The sequence below is a fragment of the Leguminivora glycinivorella genome, chromosome 7, assembly GCF_023078275.1.
Source record: "Leguminivora glycinivorella isolate SPB_JAAS2020 chromosome 7, LegGlyc_1.1, whole genome shotgun sequence".
NCBI classification, from domain to species: Eukaryota; Metazoa; Arthropoda; class Insecta; order Lepidoptera; family Tortricidae; genus Leguminivora; species Leguminivora glycinivorella.
This window is the reverse complement of record NC_062977.1, coordinates 2,314,492-2,342,400: the sequence shown is the minus strand read 5'-3', so window position 1 is coordinate 2,342,400 and position 27,909 is coordinate 2,314,492. Positions and strand designations below refer to the sequence as shown.

Below are 27,909 nucleotides of genomic sequence, written 5' to 3'. Positions count from 1 at the left end.
CAGAGACGGAAGGCCTTTGCGGGGATATCTTTATTTCCTTGAGTCCCGAGGGACGGCGGGTTGTGAAACCCCTTTTTAGGGGAACTTCCTCCATCTATTATAGTCGGCCGACATAATATTTTTTGGATGTCTTTGTCAACTTATGAAATAGATACATATATGATGTATTGAAATCTATGTTTGTTTTGTGACGTGACGAAGAAGGTTCATGGCAAAAGCCCGGCCGGATTGCTAAAGACACCGGTTTGAATCCGGCTTTCACCACTGGAGGTGTCCGTCGTTTTTATCATTAATATGGCATCATTTAAGTTTTTCGGATCTTGATTGGTTTCTAGAAAGTCTTAAGTCATAATATAATTATAAGGTAACGGCGGCTATCAACGCGGGTATCGAAATCGACGTCCATTACCGCCGCATTTGCAAATACGCATTTTATAGGCAAACCGATCAATTTCTTAAAAAAAGTTACTCACACAAAGGAAGCCTGTTTAGTTGACTAACGCACATATAGGCGATAGAGAGTGTGAATGAAAGAAGACGCTCGCTATTTGACAGTTTTTGCCACGGGGCCGCGAGAAGAGGTTGTGTCATACTGACGTGTGACGCTAAACATAAGTGAACTCCAATCTCATTTAGTAGTTTACGTAATAATTATGGCAAACAGGTGAAAGTTATGCATTTCAAATTATTGTTTATAGTTTTCTACATGACTTCTGAGTACTTTTTACGTATTGTTTAGCCTGGAAATGTGTTTAAAGTGGAAATTAAAAGACAGCGGTGAAAGGCGCCATTTCGTGAGTAGATTCTATTACTGTGGTATACCACGGTAATAGTTAAAGTAGTGATATTAGTTCTTTTTGCTTTATTTTAAGTATATGTGATCAGTTATATAATGTCTTACAGTTGTTTCAATCTTGATCTATTCACGCTATCAAAGAACTATTTACGCGGTATGAAAATTATTCAACAAAACCTTAATTTTTAGCAAAAACTTCATGACTGATTTCGTAGTTTCTATGAAAACCGTTAATTTGTCAATTTTTTTAAACATTGACATAAAGTCTGATGCTTACTTACCAGTTATGTAAACTTGGTTTTAATATAAGGTTGCAATATTTTATTTTGATTTGTAATGAAAATACATCTGTATGACTTTGTTTTTATGGGTCGGAATTAGATTTTATAATACTCCAATTTATGCCTATTACCGATGGTACGATCAGATAACCCTCGGTAATAGAATATATAAGAATCTATTACCGATCCATGCAATATTTGTTTGGGTCGGTAATGGGTTCCTATAGAAGTATCTATTACCGAGCGACATATTAGTCTTGTATCAAAATATGACATTTAGTGTACCGTAAGTACAGATTTCTTAGGTGAAACTGAGTCTTCTGTGGGTATTCATAAAGGAGGATAGTATTAGGTATATGTATTTGTCATAATTTGTATATTCAACCGTCGGTATTAAGCTCCGAATTTTGAGATGGGTTTCTATTTACCGATGGCAGAAAAACACTGTTATTCATACCCTCGTTAATGAAATCTCAATTCGCGTTAATAGAACTGCAACCTGTTCATTACCACGGTAATAGAAAATTTAGGTATGTTGGCTTCAATAATCATTTTATGACATATAATAAACTAAAATGAACCTAAAACTCTTCAAAACTAATAGTTCAATAAATACTCTTCCATAAAAAAAATATTTGTGGTCGTTAATGAGCTTTGATACCCTTAATTTTTTTGTATCTTTTGAAATCTGCCTAACTACCACGTTAATAGGCACCATTACCTTATGTATCATTTTGTCCACATTTTCGTTATGGTACAGCGGGACAAATCTCGACTGGGAGGCAAATCGTCACTTCTTTTAAAAAACTTGTATCTTCGTCTGTCAATGAAAAGAAAATTGTAGTAAGTATGTATGGAATGCATATAGACTTACTGCGTTTTAACTTTGAGGAACAGCGTGAGATACGAGATTTTTTAAAAGTAGTGATGAAATGTTACTGGTCCATTTTTTCCATGTTTTACAATGTTTGCATTATTAAATAGAGTGTCCACCGGTTAAATATGGTAGGCGTGTTCAGTAGATACATGTAGAACTCAACATCATAATAATGTTATACGAGTATGATGGAAAAAATGGATTAGTTACAATTGCCCCCCAATCAAGATTTGCCCCGCTAAAGAAACAGCCCTCGCGGCGTGCGTGGGCGGCGTGGCGGGCGTGTGGTCTAGTGGTAAAGACGTTAGCCGCGTAAGTTGAAGACCCGGGTTCGATTCCCGGCTCAGCCACCAGGCCTTGCCGTTTTTTCTTTCGTGTATGATATCCATTTCAATTTATAATTTATATACAGTAGTGTACTACTTGAAAAAATAACAAATCAAAAATATTAAAAAAATAATTTGATTTGTTCTCTAGTTGTATCAATCATTATGTCAAACAAAGGGATCCGAAGTTTTACCTACTGTTGTTCATAAACAGCATAGACTAGACCTCTATCATGACTTGAGTTACCTACCATAGTCGAGTAAAAAGGGCCCAATCCGAATTCGAAATGAGCCATATGTTATGACAGGCGGCTAATAATGCCGTGCCTGTCTCAAACCGCATGTGTAATCAAGCACCAGGCTCTGGCAAAGGCTAATTGCATGCTAATGCTAGTCATTTTGTCTCCCCGCTGCTCAGTTTTACGCTTAGTTAAAAGTATATGTACTTAGTTGTGTAGTGACTAGAGAAGGTTGGTTTATCTAGTTGATTCTAGAGCTTAACAGATATAATGGTATCCTTCCCTTATTTTATATCATTAATTATTCTCAATAATAAAAAAAACTTACGTATTTTGTACATAGTTACAATAGGGATGACGACTACATAAAAATATGGCATTCTGTTTAGTCCGTCAGTTAGATCGTCCAAAAATACTGAACACATATTTTTCGCTTTCTATATAATTAATAAAAAAATACAAAGATAAAGAGCATCAAAGTTCCGGAGTGGGGGCTTGTAACGTCGCTTCTAAGTAAAAATTGTACCTAGGCGTGACGTATCCCTGTTAAGAATTTCACAACCCCCTTTCTTCCCGCGGATGTCGTAGACTGTGGGGTATGGGTTAAATTGTGGCGTAGGCGAGAGGCTGGCAACCTGTCACTGCAATGTCACGATTTCGTTTTCTTTCAACCCTTTTGGCCCCTCCAAAGGGCTTGAAAGAAACCTTTGTTAGCCGAAAGCACAGACGCCCACGAAACGCTCACGATAATATCTCTTTCGTAGCTATCTATCTCTATCGCGTATTGGCGCGACAAAGCCAGACTACATTTCTGCGGCGTCTCGGTGGCGTTTCGCGTCACAGAAATGCCATTCAGTTATGGAGCTTGAGAAATTGCATGTGTTCTGCCTACCGTTGTTTCATGCAAAGAATAAAATCTCTTGGACCGTAACTGGTTTCGTACAAGGACAAAAAAATCTCTGGCAACTGGTTTCGAACCGGTGGTTGTGTAACGTAAGGGACTGTCTACAGTGTCTACACGCAGGCGACGCATGTCGTAAGACGCAGAACAGACGCCGCGTCGCCCGAGTGTAATTTAAAAAACGTCTCCTCAGTACATTTTCTATAGGAAAGACGTAAGACGCGCTTCAAGCGACGCGGCGCGACGCCGCCGCCACGGTGCCACCGCGCCTCTAGGCGGCGCGTCTTACGTCTTTCCTATACAAAATGTACTGAGGAGACGTTTATTACACTCAAGCGACGCGGCGCAGGCGTCCACTCCACGCCAGACGTCATTCGCCGCCCGTGTGTATTTTGCGCCTAAAGCGTTCCGGTGGGTCCTAAATTGTGACAAACACTATGCATACACTAATCACACAAATCCCTATTTCCCTACTGACCTAAATTCACATGAAACAATTCATCATGTTCTATTGTTTTAGGCGCGCAAACATCATCCTTACACGTCAAAATAAAATGGTCCTTCGTAATGCCGGGCCGGATTAGAATAAGTCCCCGTTTGTTTGGAGTGTCACTGGTGTTCAGTGAATGTACTTTTTAATTCCATTTTTAAGGTTTTATAAATACACAGTACCTGAATGACCGAGCTTCGCTCGAAGTTCTATTTTTCATAATTTAAAAAACCGGCCAAGAGCGTGTCGGGCCACGCTCAGTGTAGGGTTCCGTAGTTTTCCATATTTTTCTCAAAAACTACTGAACCTATCAAGTTCAAAACAATTTTCCTAGAAAGTATTTATAAAGTTCTACTTTTGTGATTTTTTTCATATTTTTTAAACATATGGTTCAAAAGTTAGAGGGGGGACGCACTTTTTTTTCCTTTAGGAGCGATTATTTCCGAAAATATTAATATTATCAAAAACGATCTTAGTAAACCCTTATTAATTTTTTAATACCTATCCAACAATATATCACACGCTGGGGTGGGAATGAAAAAATATATCAGCCCCCACTTTACATGTAGGGGGGGTACCCTAATAAAACATTTTTTTCCATTTTTTATTTTTCCACTTTGTTGGCGTGATTGATATACATATTGGTACCAAATTTCAGCTTTCTAGTGCTAACAGTTAGTGAGATTATCCGCGAACGGATGGACAGACAGACATGGCGAAACTATAAGGGTTCCTAGTTGACTACGGAACCCTAAAAAACGCATGAAAACTCGAAAAGAAGCGGTCCCCGGCACCTAAGACTAAGGTAGATCGATTTTTCACCCCCGAACATAATTTCAGCGAAATCGTTAGATATGTTTCCGAGATCGTCGAGGTATACAAGTAAATATACAAAAATGGTCGTTTAAAGGTATTTGATTGATAGATAGATATATAAATCCACACATTTTATTCCCAAAGGTAGGCAGAGCATATGAAACTGCTCAAGTTTCAGTGCCACTGCCACTGTTAGCAGAGGTTGAAAGAAAATGTAATAGTGATAATTGCAGTGCCAGGTTGCTAGCCCATCGCCAACCACAATTATTGAACCCATATCCTACAGTCGGATTATATGACACCTACGGGAGGACAAGAGGTGGTGAAATTCTTAACCCACCACACGGGTCTACAATATTCCATCAAAATATATATTAGAAATAAATGACGATGAAATAACGCGCCAAGCACTTTGCTGTTCAATTTATTTTCAATTTTGGTAATAACCTAACCACAAAATAAAATTTTGAAAAAAATCCGACATATTGGACCGATTTTCATAAAACATGGCTAAGAACACTCCCGACTAACTCAGCTTTCAAACAAGATTTAGATTTTAGATTTCGTTTTTTATCTAAATCGGTTCATCCGTTCGCGAGCTACGATGCCACAGACAGACACACAGACAGACAGACAGACAGACAAACAGACAGATAGACACGTCAAACTTATAACACCCCGTCGTTTTTGCGTCGGGTGTTAAAAAAACAGCAATCGTGTAAATTTTATATCGAACGAGGTTCTTGAGTCAGTAGTTCACATAGATGAACGGTTATCTGGTAGAGATCCCTGAAGGGGTTAAAGTCGCTTATGTACCTACAAGAAAATGTTTCTGTACTTCTACAATTTGACTCTTGACCACAAAATAGCTGGAACACCACAGAAGTATAAATACTGAAATGTCAGTCAGTATTTATTTAGTACCAAAGAATAACTTACGAACGGTAAGCTATAAAATTACAATATTCAGCTACGTGGCAAAGCAAGAGAGACAGAGAGAAAATGTAAAATTATTACGGTTAAGAATACTTGTCCGAATTTTTTAGAAACCCGCCGGGAAAGGGGCCTTTCCCATCGTCAGGCATAAACTTTTTCCATCCCCGCGCAGAGGCCATTGTTACCCCGGCCTTAACGCTCATCCCAACGGTTATATGTTCACTGCAAATCGACTCCTCGCATTATAAACATCATATCTCCCTTTACAGTATCCTGAAACATCAACTCTATTTTGTGTATTCTAAAGTTACTTTTTCAAATACCCTGCTGTACTAGATATGATGAAAGCAACGAGTGGATCCAATGGAGGCCTGAACATAGAATCTTGCACGTAATGTGTGCGATGACAGTTTGTGGTTGTAAAAAGTCATCTTTACAGTTTAGGTTACATTCTAGCTGTGGAAAAGGAGGGCTTAATGGCATGGCTGGACAAGTTGGCTTTTAGATGAACCTTTTCTAAATGGTTAACAGTTAAATTACATTCTTAGAAATGATATTGTGTTTTTTTTTGGTGAACTAGAAAATGTTTACACAGCCTCAATGAAACGTTGGTGGATGACAATATCTCCATACAATAGGGTTCTTGCTACGTGCTTGCTCGAAAATCAATGTCGATTGATTCATTAGACGTTAAAGAGCTCCATGTTAAATATTAAAGTTGGTTTACATAAAAGTTTTATGTAAAAGATAAACGAGCATCATCATCGTCTTTGCGTTATCCGGGCACTTGCCACGGCTCATAAGAGCTGACCGTGAGCTGACCCTAGTCAGCTTTGACGACTACATCCGAAGATTTAGCGTAGGCACTTGTTTTTACGCAAGCTACTGCCATCTGACCTTCCAACCCGAAGGGTAGCTAGACCTTGGATTAGTACGGTTTCCTCACGATTTTCTCCTTCACTGAAAAGCGATTGGCAAAAAATTACATTTCGTACATAAGTTCTGACTCATTGGTACAAGCCGAGGTTCGAACCCGCGACCTCCAGATTGAATGTCACACGCACTTACGATAGTAAGTACTCTTTATTGTTTTTTTTGCTTTCTTTATTAGGTATACTTTGCCGATAGGCCACCAGCGTGTTTTTAAAGATACAGAGTATAGGTTTATATCGTTGTTATAAACTTGATCGATGGCTGGCCCGGCGCCACGACCTTGCGACTCCGAGTGGACTTTGTTCGCGAACAATTGACTTGTTATTGGCGCACTCGAGTGCCGCGCCAGTGGCGCGCTCTAGTGCTCTTTCCGTGACAGATTTAGGGCACGTGGAATCTTGATTCTTTGGATTGTGACTTGCTGGTATTTCTTTATTGTCTCGGAGTACCTACCAATTATAATTGATTGTGATCAAGTTACTCGTACTTTGATAAATTGTGGCAATGTTCAATTCATCAAGAAAGTGTCATAATGCTTAAAGAGGTCTCTCTCAAGCTCTGTCAAGTGATTTTCATTTATTAGGCGTTGTTATTTGTTATAGGGTGGCCACAAGAGTAATAGAGAAATATTCTAGTTGTCATATCACTGCATCGAAATATCGGAAGCTTAACAAAAAGGACGAAAGTGAGGCTGAAATGTGAAATGAAAGGAAGGCTGGGTTGAGTCAACAAAATGGAGCCACTTGATGTTAAATGAAAATATTACACGAACAAATAAGTACGTCAATGACAGATCCGCGTGGTTCTGTATTTGGTTGGTTAACCGACGACTATTTTAATTAAGTACCTAAAAGTACAGAGTGAAGTGAGACGTTTGGGAGCTGTACGTGTACTGTCGTCTTCTGTTACGTCTATGTATACATAAAGTTACGCTAAAAAATGCGGTTTTATGGTCATAACTAGAGGCGTGTTCAAATATTTTGCGTAACGTGTAGATATATCTGAACGCGATTATAAGGTATCATGATCTATAGATAATTCGTGTGGATGCCGTTGTTTTTCCTCGAAAGTTTATGCCATTTACGATGACGTGCAGATTTGTTGAATCTAAACAACTTTTTTTAACGACTTTACGAACCAGAGCACGGATCTACGTGTATGACAAGGTACTGTGTTCCTAAGCAACGTAGCATTAAAAGTAGAATATAAAATAATTCATTGAAAGAATGTGCCATGTATGATTTTCAAATAGAAATACATTTCTGCAGTTCACGTTTTAAAACTTAATAACTGCAATAGTTTTATAATTAAAGAGAAATATAATATATCTCTTTGTTATCTCATGTCAGAGAATGGTATAAATTATATACTTTTTATGTAGGTGAGTTATTTTACAACACGAAAGCGTGTTGAAATCTAGGACGTCTACCTTTTGACCTTTGCTTTTGCCACTTATTTCATTGGAACAAATATTGTTGTTCTGGTTAACTCAGATTGTTTTCTGATGAGGGTCAGAAAGCGATGTTTTTGACGTAAATTGTATTAACATCTAATAATTGACGTCTAGCGCGAAAACAAAATTAATTTCTGAATCCTTTATGTATTATGTATATGAAAACATCAACTGTATATACATACACATCTGTATATAAGTATAGTATACATACGGGTATCCATGCTAATATTATAAATGGGAAAGTGTGTGTGTCTGTTTGGTTTGTCCGTCTTTCACGGCAAAACGGAGCGACGAATTGACGTGATTTTTTAAGTGGAGATAGTTGAAGGGATGGAGAGTGACATAGGCTACATTTTGTCTTTCTAACGCGAGCGAAGCCGCGGGCAAAAGCTAGTATTATATACGCACACGTGCTGTTGTTATGTAGGTACAGCACGTCTGTGTCGTATCGCCGGAACTAATAGATATTGTCCTACATAATATTTGCCCAGCCGCCTGACTTCTGAAAACGTCTTGCTGATGCCCTACATGTCTAAAGATTTTTGCTTAAATGTAATATACATAAGTCTAATGAAAATAACCGTGAATTATTCAAAACTCGTCAATGTTTTGTCTCTCCTGCGTCGCTTCAACTACAGTTTCATTAAGATCTTACCAAATGGGCGATTTTAACGATCTGTACGGCGTAGGTAATGCACCACTTCTGAGCGCGTTCCGTCTCTCTATGACTAACGTGTCCTCTACATGTCCCCCCTGCGTCGCGTTATACTATATTTTACTTAACTTATTTTTATAAAATACTCACCAAATCCGCGATATTGGCGACCTGTATGGCGTCATGCACGACTTCCGAGCGCGTGCTGCCGTTCCGTCGCTCGAACATCGCTCGGTCGATCACGAGGGCTGTCTCAATGTATTTCGTTGTCTCCCGGACGTCTCTTCTGCGTCGCTTCAGCTCCCGGAGACCGGCGTCTTTCCACCACCGCCAGTCGCCCTCTTTTGAGCGTGGCGTTCTTTCTCTGTAATAAGAAATAGATTTAGAATTTCAGTCTTTTTTTAAATATATACGGTTCGGTCTGTGGAGAAGGTGGCTGGCGCAAGTGGACTAGGCTGGGGGGATCTTGAATTAGTCGCCCAGGATTGTCAAAAGTGGAAGATTCTTCTAAGAGCCCTATGTCCCTAATGAGGGATGACAGGATCACATCATCATCATATACTATCGGCGATTTGCCCTAGACTAACGAGACACACCTGTGTGCTTAGCCGAATGTACAAACGCCCACAACACGCTCACGATAAAATCTCTTTCGTAGCTATCTATCTCTATCGCTCTTGGGTATTGGCGCGACAGAGTCAGACTACCCTTCTGTGGCGTTCCGGTGGCGATTCGCGTCGCAGAAATGTCATTCGGCTACGGGGCCTGATGTTGGAAAGTGAAGAAAAAGTCTAAGATGGAGCTCACCGATTAGATTATGATGTTGAGAGTCAGGTCAGGGACGCGTATAATCGTATAAAGTGCGAGTTATATGGTCATTGATACGATTCAAGTACCTACTAGTTATTAGATCAGACGACAAAAAACAGTTTTCAGTATTTTATTTATAACAGACCAGAATTATTTCTAAAGTTACAACCACCATAGTCCATGTTTTACGTTCAATTTGTAGGCACAAAACTGGCCCACATCTGAATAATTAGTTAAGGCCGAATCACCACTATATAGCTTTGACTACGAGTATATTCCTTGTTTTCTCAAATTGACGAATTTGTAATAATTGTTGCACCCGTAGTTAAGAACAGCGGTTAATTATGAGACGTGTTCTCTCTATTCAGATCTCTAAATTATCCAATATTAGCTCAGCATATTGGCATTACCTAGTTGAACCCCCAAAACTCAAATGCATACGTTATTATGTATTCATTTTCAGAACAACGCACGCCCCAGTTCACCCGACTCACCAAAAGAGCTATATCTATTTAGCAGTTTATTGCACATATGACTTTTTTCTACTTAACCATAGTGCAGGCAAGCTGGGATTGTTGTCCTATGTCAATTGCTTAATAGAGTAACTAGTTTAGATTTGGTCTCAGGTCTACCATAGTCGTTACGTCACTCGAGGTCAGCTAATACTAGTTTGTCCGGTACGAGAGTGAGTGTCGGGAATAATACTAGGAACTATTTACCGACGAAACATCAGTGAGTTATTAAAAAAGTTTCGCGTTCCGCCAAACTGTGGCAGTGCAGGCACATAAATATGTATACGCTTTTTCATTTATGTCATTGGGATGTGGTGAAAAATGGGTACTTTTATTTTTATGCTTTTGTTTTTACACTTTTTATGTGACGTCTCATCGTTGTTGTACGTTTATTATTATCATTCATTTTTAAAATAATTGCCAATATAGGTTTAACATTCAAAAAGGATTACCAGACCTTACAAGACCTTATCCCCAGCTATAAATAAAAAAAAACATATCTAAAAACCATTTAAAAATATATGCTAGTCGCCAAAGCCGTCCTTTTAGATATCCATCAAAGAAACTATCGGAAAATAGCTTTCTCTGAGATGAAATTTCTATCAAACGATCCATTTTCTACGATATGTCTCCTGAAAGGAGAATTCTATTTGGAACTTTAAAATATAGGTAGGGTGAGGTTGCCAACAATGAGCCACCAAAAATTTAAATCTTAATAAGTCAGTCATAATAGGTCCAAATTCAATTTTTTTTTATTCAGTGCATTTGTTATTTATCTAGCTCTAAATTTTCATCATTATTTTTTAATAAAACTGAATAGAAGTCGAGATATTTTAGTTTTTTTAAAAGATGAACAATGGCTCATTGTGTACAATCTCTGGTACAGACTGAACCGGTACTATGTATTCAATGAACCGGCCTAGTACACAATGAACCTACCATTATATAATTGCATAGTTTTTGATAAATAATTGCAAAATATACAAACTGATTTAGGTAAATATGGGGCAATTTAATAAATACAACATTTACAATGTCAAAAATGCTTATTTATTTAAACTAAGAGTAGTTTACTAATGTAACCGTCACAATATTCTTCGTTATATGAAAAATAAAGTCTTGCACTTCAAAAACTTAAATAATATATGTATTATCATATATTTTTGTACTATATAGTAACGTTATATTAGATATATTTATATTAACTCTTAAACATGGCAAAAGTTGTACAAAATAGACCTTCCAAAGGCTAACTAGAGAATTACCTAGAGAACCTCCTGGTTCATTGAGTACTCTAGCCTTGTGGTTCAATGTGTGCTAGATATACATTTTCACTTTTTAAATTCGGTAAAAAATAAACGGCACAAGAAAGCCGCATCAGTGAATGTCAAAAAGATAGAGAAATAGTCACTCCGCACAACTGATTAATTAGATAAATCAAACATAACTACATTCTGAGAAAATAAAAAAACTAAATACTTAATTTTTTTCTGTTTTCTTGTCCAAAATCACAAAATACTTCACTACACGTGCAATTTCAACGCGGACCGGCCGCCGACTGGGGAGCGAGCGGGGGAACCTTAGCGGCGCGTGCCTATGTTCGCAGTGCAGTTTGGCAACGTCGCGTCGCATTTTCGAATAAAACCGTTTGTTCCTTGTGTACCACTGGTTCTCTGTTGCCCACCTTACCCTACTCAGGGGTGGTGCATTGAGGATAGCTGTGTGGCAATAATGTAGCACGCAAAATTCTAAATTCTAAATGTAACTCATCATCATCTTCCTTGCGTTACCCCGGCATTTGCCACGGCTTATGAGATCCTGGGGTCTGCTTTGACAACTAATCCCAAGATTTGGCGTAGGCATTAGTTTTACGAAAGCGACTGCCATCTGACCTTTCAACCCGAAGGGTAACTTGGCCTTATTGGAATTAGTCCAGTCCCGTTTCCTTGCGATGTTTTCCTTCACCGAAAAGCGACTGGCAAATATCAAATGACATTTCGCACATAAGTTTTTAGAATTCATTGGTACGAGCCGGGGCACGCTCTTACCGCTAGGCCAAAATGCAGATTGCGAGCGTTTTCAAAGCGGATCCGCATGCGCCGCCGATCCGTGCGCGTTCTGCACATGGTAACTTGTAAGCCTATATTTTGCAATGCAACTGTAAACTTCTAATAATTACTGAATGACACATAAGAAATCAATACAACATTTTGGAAGAAAACAATTAGCTAAATGGTTTTATTAATGACACTTAAATGAAATAAAAGTTGATAAATGGTTAACATTTAATCCATATTTTGTTTGACAAGTCCGCTCACAATGCGAGCTGTGACCGCGCGAGCGTATTCAACTCGCATTCCACTCCGCTAACACTACGCTATCAAAACGCCCTAGTGTGACCGAACCTAGGTTCAAAAGTTCAACACGGACTCCAATCCAATGATTTTAGTATTGTTATTTCCATCCATCTGAAACCCCTCCCGCCATCTGACCCTCGGGTTAGCATTTATGCTGAGTCGGGACCATTTCGTGGTAACTTGTATGTTTTAATTTCTTTTATTTGCTGTTTCTGTTTTTTTGCTTGTGTATTTTATTGTAGTTATCACTCACGAATAAATAATTGATTGATTGATTGAAACATACAATTGTGGCAAACGGACCAGACCAAGTTTTTTTTTAAATTTTGTAATACTGTATTTCGTGTGCCTCTTGGGACTGTAAACCGATTAACTTTTCGAATTGTCCTTAGTACAGTTTGTTCTACAATCATGAGACTTTAAATCGATTAACTTCTCAAACTGGGCCCAGTTTGGAATGGTGTTATTTTACCCCTTGCACCCAAGGTAGCAAGATAATTATTTTTGTTGAAAGTTCTCAAACTCAATGACGTTTCAATGTAGAACGCTTTTATTGAACATTTTAGCATGGGATAGGTACCTACAACGATATCAACTCAAATTATGTTGTAGATAGACTAAATGTTATCTATTCAATTTGAGAAAATCGGCTAAAATTTGAGAAAGGAATCTTTTTCAAGTAAAGTCTGACAAGATATTATTTGACCCTGAAATAGTGTCGCTACAAACTGCTTTCATATGGCAATAATGTGCCGACGTCATATGTAATGGGTACAGCGTGTACTGGTTACGTAGACGTTAATATTTGTAGAAAATTAATGTATGGTTTTGAGAATCAAAATTTAATAAGCAAGGTTTTAAGACTCGCAAGTTCTTTTCGCACAGCCTGAAATCCAGAATCTTGTGCCTTAATCGAAGTCGTCGATGTTTATTTTCTTTTTTTGTGGGACCTTGTTTTGTACTGGTGGCAATTATGGAACGGCCTCCTAATTTCTATAAATATTTTTCACGGCAGAGCTAAGAAAATATATTAGACTAAACGCGAAACTAACTAATCAATACAGGTAAACCGGACATGTTAACAACCGATTTCAGTACCGTTACCATGGGCTGCCCAAGTGAGAGCCGTATTACTTTACTCAGAAAGTAAGTGAGTTTACGTTTGTTTACAATATATTGTGCCTAACTTCACGCCAAAGAAGCTGCTTCTATCCCTTTCTAAGTTTATCAATAAACGGAGAAAGAACTATAGGCGAATGCTACGCCTCTGGTGTTTACGCGATGGAACTAAAATCATATGTAAATGTAATTTACCTATCGAAATCTGTCAATATAGGGTCTACTGCAAATTTCGAAACATACGCACTGAGGGATTCTTCCTCTTTCACTTTATACTGATAAGAGTAAAAGAGACTCATGTCCACATGTCGATAACTTCGGTATTCGGTAGTAGGCCTCAAACCATAGGCAAAGTCATTCTGACGTGACATTTCTGTCAAGTTATACAAAAATCACACGGAATTTTCACAATTATATTTGCAGTTTTAAATAAAATTATTTATTTATTTATGTTATGGAGAACCAACAGCTATAAAACTAGCAGTATACAACAAGATATGATTCAGAAAGCCAATTACAGGATCTCACAGATAGACTAACATATTGCATTAATTTATAATATTACGTGAAATTCAAGATTAGCTAAAATTGAATAAAAAGATAAACCAGTGAACAAATCAAATAAGGTAATGAGTTATTTTTGGCCATCATATTGTACTATTTACAATTGAGATGATTATAATGCTCAAAGCAGTTTTTGGTTTCAGAAAGATAACGGAAGCTATGATTGAAATCAATATTTCCGAACAAACCCGTATGGTATTCAGTCAACATGGAAGATGGTTCAATTGATATTAATACTGTGGCACTCTGGCAGTTAAGCTACTCAAAACCTTAGGGCAGCAGAGGGGAGCAGTACCAATTTATAGGTATTTTGTTCCGCGATGCACTTAATGGTATTATTGGCCATGTTCATCACAGGTGTATGTATAGAAGTGCTCCAATAAAGGAAAAAACCTCAACTCCAAAAAATAATACTGTTACTAAAATAAAGTATTTCATTAATTGACTTTGTTTATTTGTGATGTTCTTGAGTAGTAAAGAAATAGAAATATTTTTTACAGAAAAAGGGTACATAGCATCTTATATAGAATTAGCTTTTGCCCGCGGTTTCGCTCGCGTACTAAAAGAATTCTTATTCAAACATATACAAATAATAAAATTTTCATTTGGATCCGTAGGTTTCTATGCAGACGTTTGTCTGCGTTTTTTTCAATTAAGGTGACGGACCCAATCATGGACAGTTTAAGAAAAAAATTCGCCTGTTTTTGATATTTCACTGATAAATGTAAAAATTCTACCGCCAAGCGTGTTAAATCTTGAATGTCCTATCCTTCTTCTACATTTCAAGCGTATTGCAGAATAGATACTCCTATTGGTTTCTTCATAGTTAACAAATTAAAACTAGGTGTTTTTTCTCCAATTATGGACGGCAGTTCTCCAGTAATGGATCCCCCATTATGGACAGTGAAATAAGTTTAAAATTTTACTTTTAAAGCCAACTGATACGCAATGAGTCAATTTTATACACCATAAATACAATTAGTTTGGGTTATTTTAACATAGGATTGTTTCTTGTAAATTTTGGTTTTGTAAATTGTTCCTTGTCCATCATAGGAGGTGGGCAGTTTTTCGGGTCCAGTAATGGACACTTGCAAAATAACGTCATTTCTTTATATCTTTGGAGCAACAAACTAGTATGTTTTATACCTTATCTCATGCTTAATGCAGTAAGTAAAACGCATTCAAGATTACACCGTGCGTTATTTTTTTATTATTTTATACATGAACTTATCTCTCTTAGCAACATTACTAAGAATTCGTCTTGATATTTTTTTCAGTAAACTGGTGAAATTTATCTTGTCTCCAAATCCTTCAGAAATAACCGAATTAATTGAAACTTCAAAATTAAACAGCTCTACAACTCTAGTTTATCGTACATAGCCGTCAGTTTTTAGAAACTTATTTTAGATACTTATTTTTAAGGATTTGTGTTTTTTTGTCCATAATGGCATCACCGTCCATTATGGGGTATTTTACCTTACTCATATTACTATTGTTTTTAAAAAAGAAATGCTTGCAGTGGTTGTACAAATGTTACACAGCAACCACAGCATAGGTAGTAGGTACGAGTAGGTATGTATTCTATATACACTGAGGAAATTACATATTGTACAACAGAACTCACATAGCTCCGTATCTGGGCACTATTGTCGGTGGGTAAAAAGTAGTTTCTCGCATTATCGCTTACAATTACCGATTGCCGACCGATTACCCCTATCCCTATCCCTAACCCTACCCCTATCCCTATTAGGGTTTGTTGGGATTTTCCGCCAAGCAAAGAACCGGGAAATGAACTTGAAGGCTGTAGGCATAAACCCTATAATTTATGAATTTATTATGCACACTATTGGCGCTTTGTAAATAATTTGTAATTGTTCAAAAATACTTCTTTTCATTCATAAAACATTGTATTGTGTAGTTACTAAATAGTCATAAGTTTAGCATTTCAATATGTGCAATATTACTTTTATGATTAACAAAGTAATTGTTATTCCTGTTATTGTTTCTTCTGCTGTATGTTGTATTAAATATTATAAAAAAACACATTAAACATTAAACATTAAACACCTCTGGTGTTTCGGGTGTCCATGGGCGGCGGTGATCGCTTACCATCAGGCGACCTGTCTGCTCATTTGCCTCCTATCCCAGAAAAAAAAAAAATATATATGTTTGTGCTGATTGCCAAGTTGCCAATGCTCCCAATAAATTAAAAAAAAATTAGCTTTGTCAGCTTTGACACTAGGACTTAGCTGAAATATCAATCGTTGACGCTGAACCATGGACTTTAAATCTATGCGCTAAACGCCGATCGAAATTCAGCCTAGCTCTGTCATGTCAATACGGAAAAGTGATAGAGATAGCTAAGCTACGATAACGATGTTAATCATAATCGTTTGTGCATTTGGCTACGTGCCCTGCCAAAAAATTAGATACAATTTTTACTTGTTTCAAAATGCTTTTTCTACTCACTTTTGTATCAAATTATAATCTTCATATACACCGCATAATGGCTTATCGCCTTCAAAAGTTCTATACCTTACCTTAGACTTTGTCGTTACCTATGTCGATATCGTTGTAATTGATGTTTGATATGTACGAAAACGCTGAATTTTAGGTTTTTAGTTTTCGTTTCACATCAATTTATTAAATACTTAGCCTGTTACTCAAGAATATTACAAAATAAACAAAGTCACAGAATGAGATACTTTATTTCAGTAATAGGATGATTTTTTTGAAGTTTTTTCCTTTGGTTCACTTCTAATATATACCCACGAGATATGGTGTTATGGTGACAACAGGTACAAGTATTGTGCATTGAGGAACTAACATGCCCATGAATTGGTACTGCCTGCTGCTGTAGGTAATCAGTTGATTCTTAACTGCCTCAATCATTATCAATTTGAACAATCTTCTACGTTGGGTTTGCTGAATACCATACGGCTGGCATGGAAATATTGTTTTCAATAATATCTTCTTTTTCTGAAAACAACCAATATAATCATCTCAACTGTAGCTAAACAGTACAAAATGATGAATAAATATAACTCATTACCTTTGTAAAAGTATCAAACACTGGTTTCATCACTGGTTTATCTTTTTATCGAACTACTGACTAACTGCTACATTTAAGCTGTTCTTGAATTTCACGTAATATTATAAATTAATACATATTAGTCATAATTGTATTTAAAATTGCAAATATAATCGAGAAAATGTTGTGGGATTGTTATATAATTTGACAGTAATGACACATCACAGTGAATTGGTGGTTTACTTTTACGCTAGTGACTGTCAATGATTACTCACGTAAAGTATTGAGTTTTCACTAGAGACTGTCAAATAGTTCTGGTTCTATTGACTTCATACAATCAGAAAGAGAGCGCCTTAGCTGTAAAGTTAGGAACGTATTGAAAACTCGGAGTAAACACGTTAATAACTTATGGTACCGATGAAAATTTTAGTACGTGAGCGTTTCCGCTTGGAGCGCTGTTCAGTTTTTCCATACATTTTCCGTAACTCTCACTGAAAACGTAACGTATTTTTTAACTCAAAAAAGTCATGGTAAGGCTACAGAACATTGGTATCGAAATGCTGTGAAATCCTTAAAAAAAAGTTTTGTTGTAAGTAAACACGTTCAGTATTATTATTTTCACTTTTATTAATATTATTTTGGGCAAAATTGCGATGAAACCGTTACAAAATTTAAAATATTTACTTCTTGTCTATATCACGTCACGATGACTTTCGACGACGGGTGTCAAATAGTACCTAATCCTTGCCAGTGAAAGAAATTAGTTCAGCTGAAAATCCGCTACAAAAACTGATCACGCTATAAGTGTATTAAACTACAGCCTATAGATCGGTAAGTGTCAATTTATGTTGGTTTTGCATTTGTGATGAAAATCCAAATCGAACGTTCGCAGTCCGTCTGATAGAAACTGATCTGATTCTGACGTACGGATGCTGAAACTTGATTAGGACTGGTAAAGCTGCTGACTTTTATGCCTTTTTAGGGTTCCGTAGTCAACTAGGAACCCTTATAGTTTCGCCATGTCTGTCTGTCCGTCCGTCCGTCCGTCCGCGGATAATCTCAGTAACCGTTAGCACTAGAAAGCTGAAATTTGGTACCAATATGTATATGAATCACGCCGACAAAGTGCAAAAATAAAAAATGGAAAAAAATGTTTTATTAGGGTACCCCCCCTACATGTAATGTGGGGGCTGATATTTTTTTCATTCCAACCCCAACGTGTGATATATTGTTGGATAGGTATTTAAAAATGAATAAGGGTTTACTAATATTGTTTTTTGATAATATTAATATTTTCGGAAATAATCGCTCCTAAAGGAAAAAAAGTGCGTCCCCCCTCTAACTTTTGAACCATATGTTTAAAAAATATGAAAAAAATCACAAAAGTAGAACTTTATAAAGACTTTCTAGGAAAATTGTTTTGAACTTGATAGGTTTAGTAGTTTTGAGAAAAATACGGAAAACTACGGAACCCTACACTGAGCGTGGCCCGACACGCTCTTGGCCGGTTTTTATTACTTGCTTTAAAGCCAGTTTTAGTGGCTATTTGGCTATAAGGTTATAAAACGTGGTAATACCCATCACCATGTAGTTATACTAATACCGATTAAAACTACTAAATTTATTGTACGTGAAATTTAGTAAACTGGGAACTAGATTGTACTAGGTACTGCACATTTGGGAATTTGGGATACGGGGTCAGAGTTTTCGGAGAATTGGACATTCGAAGCAAGAATTCGGCCGCGGTTAGTTACTGAGAATGACGTACACGGTGGGTTGTGCCGGTTTGCTAACAATAGTGATATAAAAAAGGGTAACCGAATTTATCGTTTAAAGGGAAACTAATTTCGAACTACAAATCGCAAGCACAATAGTACATTACATCAGAGGCCGGGAAAATGAGGAAAGGGTATACGGCCGAAGCGTCTACGAGGCCGGGAATCTGTTTTCACGCCGAGGCATATATAGTGCTTTTCTCAAACATACAATGAAATAAAAAAAAAATGAAGGACAATATTTTATAGTTACTTTGCAGGCCTAGGCCTAAAAAATAATATGAAATCCCTTTACAGTCCTCTCGAGTTGTTGCGCCCAAAAAGCGATACTTCCCAGCCCATTTTAAGGAACGTAACGACAATATTTCATTGCAAAATTGTTTTACACAGAGACGGCGGAAAATCCGAAATAAAATTTTCAATAATCGTATTCTCCTTGAGTGCCCAAACAGCAGCGGATTAACTAAAATCCGTTTTTCCACCGCCCGATGCCACGGCACATTTGTTTAGACAATCTCGTTCGGAAAAAGCAAACCCTCGGATAATTTATTCGGCAGATTTAATCCCTTTTGGGACTATTTTTCGAGGAGCGGCGGAGGTGCCCGAATCGCGTGATTCCTGGGTATTTGTCAGGGATGTTGTTCTGAGGGAATTAAGAAACGGTAGCTCAACGAGTCTGCCATTAGACAAAGCAAATTTATACTTATGACTACGATGTTGATCTTTTGTTTTTAGACATTTTGCTAATTAGATTGTGATCTTCTCAAAAATGTGTGTTCATAATTTTTTATTGAAAAAGTTCCTTGACTTTGAACAAACATATATAAAAGTAAACAAAAGCTTGATCTCGTATGAATAATCAAGAGTTGGGAGTATCAGATAGTGGCGTCTACTAACTAGGTAGTGTAGGTAGGTACTTTTATTCTCATCTCTCTCTTTTTCTCTATTTTTCAATTTACTTTTAATTAGGTAATGCATCACATAATCTGGTCAACACAGGATAAATTGATTGGCATTTCGAAAGAACACTGATATTAGCTATGTAATGTGCGAATTTTGCTCGTAAGTCTCCGAGGCGCAAGTCATGTATGTACCTACGCACAAATCGGCCGTCGATGCCCAATAAACTCACTAACTTATTTTTCACCTAATCCCAACATTTCCAACCATAAATACTCATAATAGCGACTCACGCCTACCCATACCTGCCGACCTAGTCGAAATGACGATCGTTGACGCTAAACAACGATCGAAATGCATTTTGGCTCTGTCGTGTCAATACGGAGGAACGATTGAGACAGCGATATTATCGTAAGTTTGAACAGTTGGCTACGTACCCTGAAGCAAAGTGTACGCAATCGAAATAACATCCTCAAAGTGAAGGCAGCCAGAAACAGGTTGGATCCGCCTCTACTGTTATTTACGTGTAATTCCTAGCTAAGTCACTGGGGTATTTGGGGCCTTTTGGGGTATGGCTTAAAACTTAAAAGCTGTTACTCGTAACAATGAAGATATATTTATTCATTTTTAGGTCTCCATAAACATTTTAGGGAGGGTTTTTTTTATGGGATAGGAGACAAACGAGCAGACAGGTCGCCTGATGATAAGCGATCACTGCCGCCCATGGATACCCAAAACACCAGAAGTGTTCGAGGTGCGTTGCCGGCCGTATGCTCTTTTCTTGAAGGTCCCTTGGTTCTTGAAGGTTATCCTTGCAGATAAATAAATAGGTGTACATATAACCATGTTAATGTATTAAAAGCTAACGATCAAGTTGCGGCACTATATTCTAATATGGCATCGTGAATTATGTTGTTTTCAGTAAGCAAATCCATTTTCATCAAAATAACGGCAGATATCGAATTTTCAAATCCAGAATGAAAGAAAGGGAAAGCCGGGGAATTATCTGTCTGCGGCAGTCGTTTTTGAAGTCGAACCGTCAGTGTCTGACACTGATGGATAAGGAAACACAATTTTACTTATATTTCCTCCTCGCAGTTAGGTTTCACAAACATGACTTGCACGTTTTACGGAGTCAAATTACATACCATCTTTCTAAGCTTTGGAATTGTAATCGATGGAATCAGGCGTTACTTTGCGGAAATTCAGTCAGTCAGTTGCGGAACTTCGGACCGTCAACATCAGCTCCTGAGGATGCCTCGTAGAGAGGCGAAACACGTGTCGAGTTTTGTATTTTTGGTGGTGGGTTATTATATTTATTTGCGTATTTATTTTTATTTTTGCGGTGGGTGGATGGGAAAATTAATTGCATGTAAAAATACTTGCAAGTAAGGATAACAGGTTAGCACTGATTGACTTGCACGTTATCAATTCGCGGATTAGGAAAGGAATGTTCTAGTTTATGATTTGGAATTGTAATAAAACGTCCCAGAAAGCCAATTATATTGTTATGTCTTTACTGTAAGTATCTTTCAAAGAATTGTCTTCTGTTACCGAGATAGTTACTCATTGGTGTTGTATGGTGTTGGACATTTGCAGTTTTTTTTTGTCAATTTTGTGTGGATTAATTTAATTGTAAATTTTTTGAATATTGTAAAATAACTTTATTAATAGTGTGTGAACCTGCCTTAGAAATCTATATTGTTTATATTTATGGTCATGGTTCGTTAATATTTCTTGCATGTATGTGGGTAGCTTCTGCACATTGTAATTTTTCCTCAGTCACCCGTTGACCATGAATGCTGTAAAGCGTTCGAAACGTCGGGATTAATTGTAATAGTACATTACATCAGAGGCCGGGAAAATGAGGATTTCCGGCCAAGTGGGTATATACGGATAGGGATACGAGGCCGGGAATCCGTTTTCACGCCAAGGCATGTATAGTGCTTTTCTCAAACATACAATGAAATAAAAAAAAATGCTCTAAAGGACAATATTTTATAAAAAAAAGTTACTTTGCAGGCCTAGGCCTAAAAAATAATATGAAATCCCTTTACAGTCCTCTCGAGTTGTTGCGCCCAATAAGCGATACTTCCCAGCCCATTTTAAGGAACGTAAAGACAATATTTCATTGCATGTTTGAGAAAATTAATTATACGCGATATAATCCGTTTCCATAGTTTTATTTCATATCTTTCAAAGGTTTAAGTTACTTTACCTGCTGCTAGGTAAATAATGCAAATATTTAACCCAAATCTGCGACATTTTGGGACAGGAAATAAGATAACAAGAATAATTCGAACCCAACTAAAGCATAGAAAAGATGGCGGGATGACCTCGACGCATTTTGCAGCGACTGGTCAGAGCAGGCGGCAAATCGTGATGAGTGGCGGAAGAAAGGGGAGGCCTTTGCCCAGCAGTGGGACATAGGCTAGGAAAAAAAAAAAACTAAAGCATACCCTTATCCATTTGAATTTTTTATCGTCCCACCGGACTAAAAATATAGACTTCATCTTAATCTTCACCACGATTCAAGCTTTCACTAAATATTTGCCGACGTGATCAGCCGAGGGCAAAAGGGCATTTGATAATCTGATCTAATTGAGTCTAATTTTAGACTATTTGCTCACGATGTGAAGCTACGGGTAAGTCAGCGTTTCCAGTATTTGATTTAGTCTTTTGGCTTGTGATTTCAAGTGCTTTTATAAGACTAGGAGCCCATTTCTCAAAACTGAAAGTTACAAGTTACAAGCGGAAGTCATTCCAACTTCTCTCTCTCTCATAACTTGTCATATCAGACATTGACAACCATTTGTAAATTGTAACTCGTAGCTTCGAGAAATAGACTTGTGGAATCTAGATCTAGTTTTGAAATGGTTGATTGATTTGATGTTATTATGTACTTATATTGTTTTATGGTGATTTGATCAGAAAACTTCTTCGTTCATGACTATAATTTTATGAACCATTTGGAAAGCTTTCCCTGGGTAAACAAGTTTTGCGTAGTCTTCAGTAAATGGCAGCCTATTGTACCAAATGAACATTTTTATCAAGAATATTACCTTTGCTTTTTTATGTGGCAGTGTTTTTCAGTGGGTAAACAAATAGGTACCTACCTTATTCTGATATTTACCACCGCGCCCTGAAATTTTGTTACACTGGCTAAAAGTAAATGCCCCTCATTATTAAAGGACACCACGCCCGACCTTCTCTCCGATTATCTTTTTTAATGAACCCTACTAAAAGACGGGTTCTCATTAACGTTCCGAAATCAAATCATTAGCTTAGAACGACAGTTTCTACGTCAAAGGCGTCATTGTAATGTCCCCAGAGGGCATCAAAGTGAAATGGGAAGGATAAAGCGCTTTCTTATCTAACCGACTCACTCTCCGATCATCGTATATAATTTTCTCAAATTCCGAATCCGAACTTTATCTTGTTCTTGGAAAGGATCCTTTCAGGATAATGTAATCATCTGATACGAGGTTGGGTGTTACGAGCCGATCTGCCTGCGCGGCGATCGGTTCGTGGATTGGTTAAAAAGGAGAAATTTAACGTAAGTAATACCGCTGAACTTTGGTGCAAGTTACGGATTGAGAGATGAGGGTCGGATCTTAAAAAAAATCAAGAAAGAAATATACTTGGTAATATTATGTGGGTCGGTGAAATAGATCTACATTGTATCTACATATATAGAATGATGCATCACGTTTTTGATTCAACACAATGTATTTTATTATATGGCATAGGAGCAAAATGAAAGGAAAATAAAATAATAAATTGTTCTTTCAATTTTTGACTATCTAGTCAATCTAGTGAGCAAAACCAACACTGCAAATACCTATTTCATATTCCCTCAAAACGGATATAAGGTAGACTTTCAAATTCCGAAGTGTTGATTAAGATTCTAATAAGGATTCTCGATTGCTTCAAGTTTTCCAACTCCTATCTCTTTCAAACTCCGCTAATATCGACCTCAACCAGTTTAAACACCGAAAATCTGACTATGGAATGAAACGAATTCTGTATATTGAGGTTCTTGGGCCTCTAAGGCCTTTTCATCAGTTCACGCCGACAAATTGGGTGCGACCGGATGATTTATGGCGAATAACAATTTATTCCTATCCAAAATACTTATCTTACTTAACCTAGTAGCGGAAAGTCACCTCTACTTCATGCTTGGTAAGAATGCTATTAGCCTAAATGGTTTTGTAGATATAGGAGGTTGTGTGAGTGTTGTAGAATGTGTCGGATTGGGCCGAGCTCAGTCGTAATGACCTGCCGGTTGTATTGCGAATGCGGATTTCTTTTCCTTTACGTTTTATTGGTGATATGAGTCGCTCGAATTGCTTGTTTCATAAATGGTGCAAGTGCTGATGATGATTGGATAGCTTGTTTGATTGTTGGTGACAGGAAAATTTTGGAAGCGGCTTACATGAAGAATTTTTGGTTTTGCAAATATTTAACTGTGTTTAGCTTAGTTGCTGCTGGTGACTATCACACAACTATATCGAGATTGATGTTCTGTGATGACTACCTTTTGAGGGTTGAATCCCAGTAAGGTACCTAATTTTAATTACGTAGGTACTTGTGTTACCAGTGTTACTCACAAATATTTATTCGAGGGCTTGATATATTTCTTTTATTACAAACAATGTATGACAGTCTATTAATTACTTGCAATATCTTTGATAGTTTGAGTTTTATTTGCCCCTTATATGTCGCAAAGATAAATGATAATATGTCGTGATTTTTACAATAACTTTACATTGTTCATGTTTAACACTATACCCAACTTTATCTTCCGACTTGAGCAAAAAGAGAATGTCTATAGAAATCTAATAGTTACGTTGAAGCCAAGTATGAATACGCGTGAGCATCGCGCTCGCTTTTCCTGGAAACGTGAGCACTGCACTTTATGTTGCAACACACTTGCAGTAAAACATAGATTACCTCTCGTAGATTACACAGAACATAAAGTGAAACACGGGCTCACGACACTCTCTGCCGTCCTAAGGTAAAAGGCAGCTATTCGACATTTTGCCGAAATTGACTTATTGTAATATTCGTAATGTACAGGTTAAGCTGCATCGACCACTTTTTTCCGTTTTTCGATATGTTGCCTAGTTTCCGAGAAAATTTCTCTAAAAAGGCAGTATTTGCACTAATTTTCCAAGATTTCCTAGCCAAAAAAGCAGCTATTTAACAAAACTAAGCTAAATCAACGTATATGCAGATATACGTTTTTTTACGCTCTGGTTAGGTTGACATGTTATCCAGTATTACTAGCCTAAAAGTACGTAAAAGTGAAAAACTAGGCTAAAAATACGTACAAGACGTTATACGTAGTTTTAGCGTAGGATTTTGATAAATTTTTAAACTGATACTAGTCTAAAAAAGCGTATATACATTTTTTCTGTAAAAAATGTCAAATACGTCATTTAAGCCTAGTATCGCTCGATTGTTTTACAACACAATATTAGTCTATAAAAACGAATAAGTGTTATACGTTCTTCTTATTTTGTATGGGTGTCATATTAAACGTAAAAAAACTTTTAAAATGAGTGAAAGTGCTGCAAACTAGCCTATAAAACAGTATATGCCCCAACCTTTGTCAATCCACCCGCCAGCCGAAAGATACTTTATGCTATGGAAAAGCCATCAGTGACGAGCTGCGAGCACCGGCGCAGCTTGTGGCTGACAGTACGAGAGCGCAGCTGGCTTTTTTCGCGCGAAATATTGATCGAAACCAAACGAAGTTAGGAAAAATACTGAATGATTGCATTTTTGATACGTTTTAACAATAATAACTATTGTTTACATTTCCTACATCATTTCTATTGTCATTTTTATTCGAGATACAAACATTTAACTCGATTTTCAGATATTATTGCTCGAAAGCAAATACGTCTTTTTAGCGTAGTTTGCGGTGGGAAAGTTGTTCGTATATAGTTTTTTTTGCAGCAAACACTATATGAGGTATATTAATATTCCACGGTTTAAGTATTTAACGTTATCCTTTTTGGTTTAATTTACAGTAAAACAAGTAAATAATTTGCAATTAATGAATGAGAACGTTAGAGATGAATGTTGATATAGAGAGGAGGGGTAAATCCAAACAACGATGAATGGATTATGTGAAATAGGATATTAGAGAGAAAGATATGAGTGTTGAGATGACGAAAGAGGAGAATGAAAGAGGAAGACCTGTTCTACCTACCCCACATAAAATGAGATAAGGGTATGAGGAATAAGAAGGAGAAGTATTGGCAGTAGTCTACATTTTCAACTATGTTTTATTTTACAAACATGGAATATTAATATGAATATAATAGGAAATTGAATATGAAAATAACCATATTTTTGATAACTAGTATCAAAAAGCATAGGCATGTTCGTGTGAAAGTTAGGCCTATATAATAAACTTACGGGGTCATCTGCCACTGTTTCCAGAAAATCCATTAAATTACTATTTTGTTGTAGTCGAATTCAATTTATGACTAATTATTTTGATTGACTTTGATTTTGATACTCTCTATAAACTTTTGGATCGCAATTTTTGTATTGTAACATTGTTGAAGATTTTTATGGTTACTAATCCAGTCATTTCTGAATTGCTCGATGTTATCTGTTTCTTAGCTTAATTCATTTCAGGGTAGTTCGACGGATTTAATGTTTTCGCAACAAACTCGACATCATTCTCTTGATACCAGACCGGTACTTGGGGAGCGTAGTGAAAAGCAGCTTAATCGGACCAGAAGAATATTTGATCCCTGTACTTTCATATACTTAAGCAGAACCTGCTTATGAAGGCATTCCTTCTTGTAAATCTAGGAATGTAAGTTTCCTTAAACAAAAAACGAATGGACAAATTGCTTGCCAAACCACTTTTTGCCCAAATTTTTGGCAAAAAATCATTTTATCGTAGGTATTTGAACCCTATCAGAGGTTGAGGTACCTCTTGGTCGTTTAACTTCCGAGCTCAAGTTTTGACGGGAGATTCCTGAGTTTGGATGCGTTTTGGATATATTTGTTTCATGTATATAACCAGCCGCAGTGAATGACGCTCTTTAGCTTACTGAACTATTACTACATATTCGCACAATCTCTAATAGAAATTGGTAAAATTGTTTTTTGTTTGCAAACTGTTCGTCACATAATAATTATATTATCTTTTTCTCTAAATTTTTTTATAGAAAAGAGCCAGGTTTTTGGAGCGACCATGAAATTCTTCTAAACTGTATGTATAATTCATGCGAAACCATTTGGTAGTAGGTAGTGTAAACTGCTTTCTAACTCACATCTTGTGCGGCCAATTTCATAGTCATCCAAATCCTTTGCAGATAGATTGGTCACAATTAAAACCCGTTGTTGTTCTACCTCTCATCTTGGCATTAAAATTACATAATTATAATTTATTTTGCCTCCAATTCTCAGAAGTGACGCGATAGATTGACATATGACATATGATATAAAAATTGACCTTTTTTTCAAAGCAAAATAACAAATTGACCTTTTTTATCATTACTTACTAACTTGTTTCCATTAGCAACGTAAGAAAGTTTCCACAAAACTCCGAATTAGTACACGTATGTTTAGTATATAGACGGCACTCTTATCATCTAGGCTGTGAGGAAAAATGACGATTAGATACTAATAATTGACTACTTACTGACTGATTTAAAAGAGCAGGTATTATTGTGTACTGTAAAAGTTTATTATATTATATTTATCACTATCCAAAAAGAATCGATAGATCTAGTTTTTTAAGTAAATAGGGACAGAATGGCGTTTTCTTGTTTCTTTAATACATACGTTTTTAAACGACGTATTTGCATTTTGTTCCAATTTCTTCCAAATATACTAATCTATAAAGCCGTATATACGATTTTTTTGATAGTATGCGTTCTTTTAGACTAGCAGTACAGTCGAAAATCTGGAAAACTCACTAGGATACTAATTAAAAAGGCCGAATAACTACGATACTGCCTTTAACTTAGAATCTCGAGTGCTAGATGGGCATTGTTGCTAAGCAATAAGACAGTATGTGATTATATACGGCGTTATAGCCTAGTTTAAGAGAAAATCCTAGATTAGAACACCGTATAAAGCATGTTTTACCGCTTTCTTGACTA

General features: G+C 36.8%; 1 protein-coding gene across 1 annotated transcript in view; it reads right to left on the bottom strand.

Moving 5' to 3' along the window:
- Positions 1-27,909, bottom strand: part of LOC125227776 (disintegrin and metalloproteinase domain-containing protein 22) — a 670,866-nt gene that overhangs the window by 63,024 nt on the left and 579,933 nt on the right. Inside the window, exon 9 of the mRNA XM_048132103.1 lies at positions 8,857-9,070. Coding sequence (XP_047988060.1) covers positions 8,857-9,070 — 214 coding nt within the window. The remainder of the gene's footprint in view (positions 1-8,856; positions 9,071-27,909) is intronic.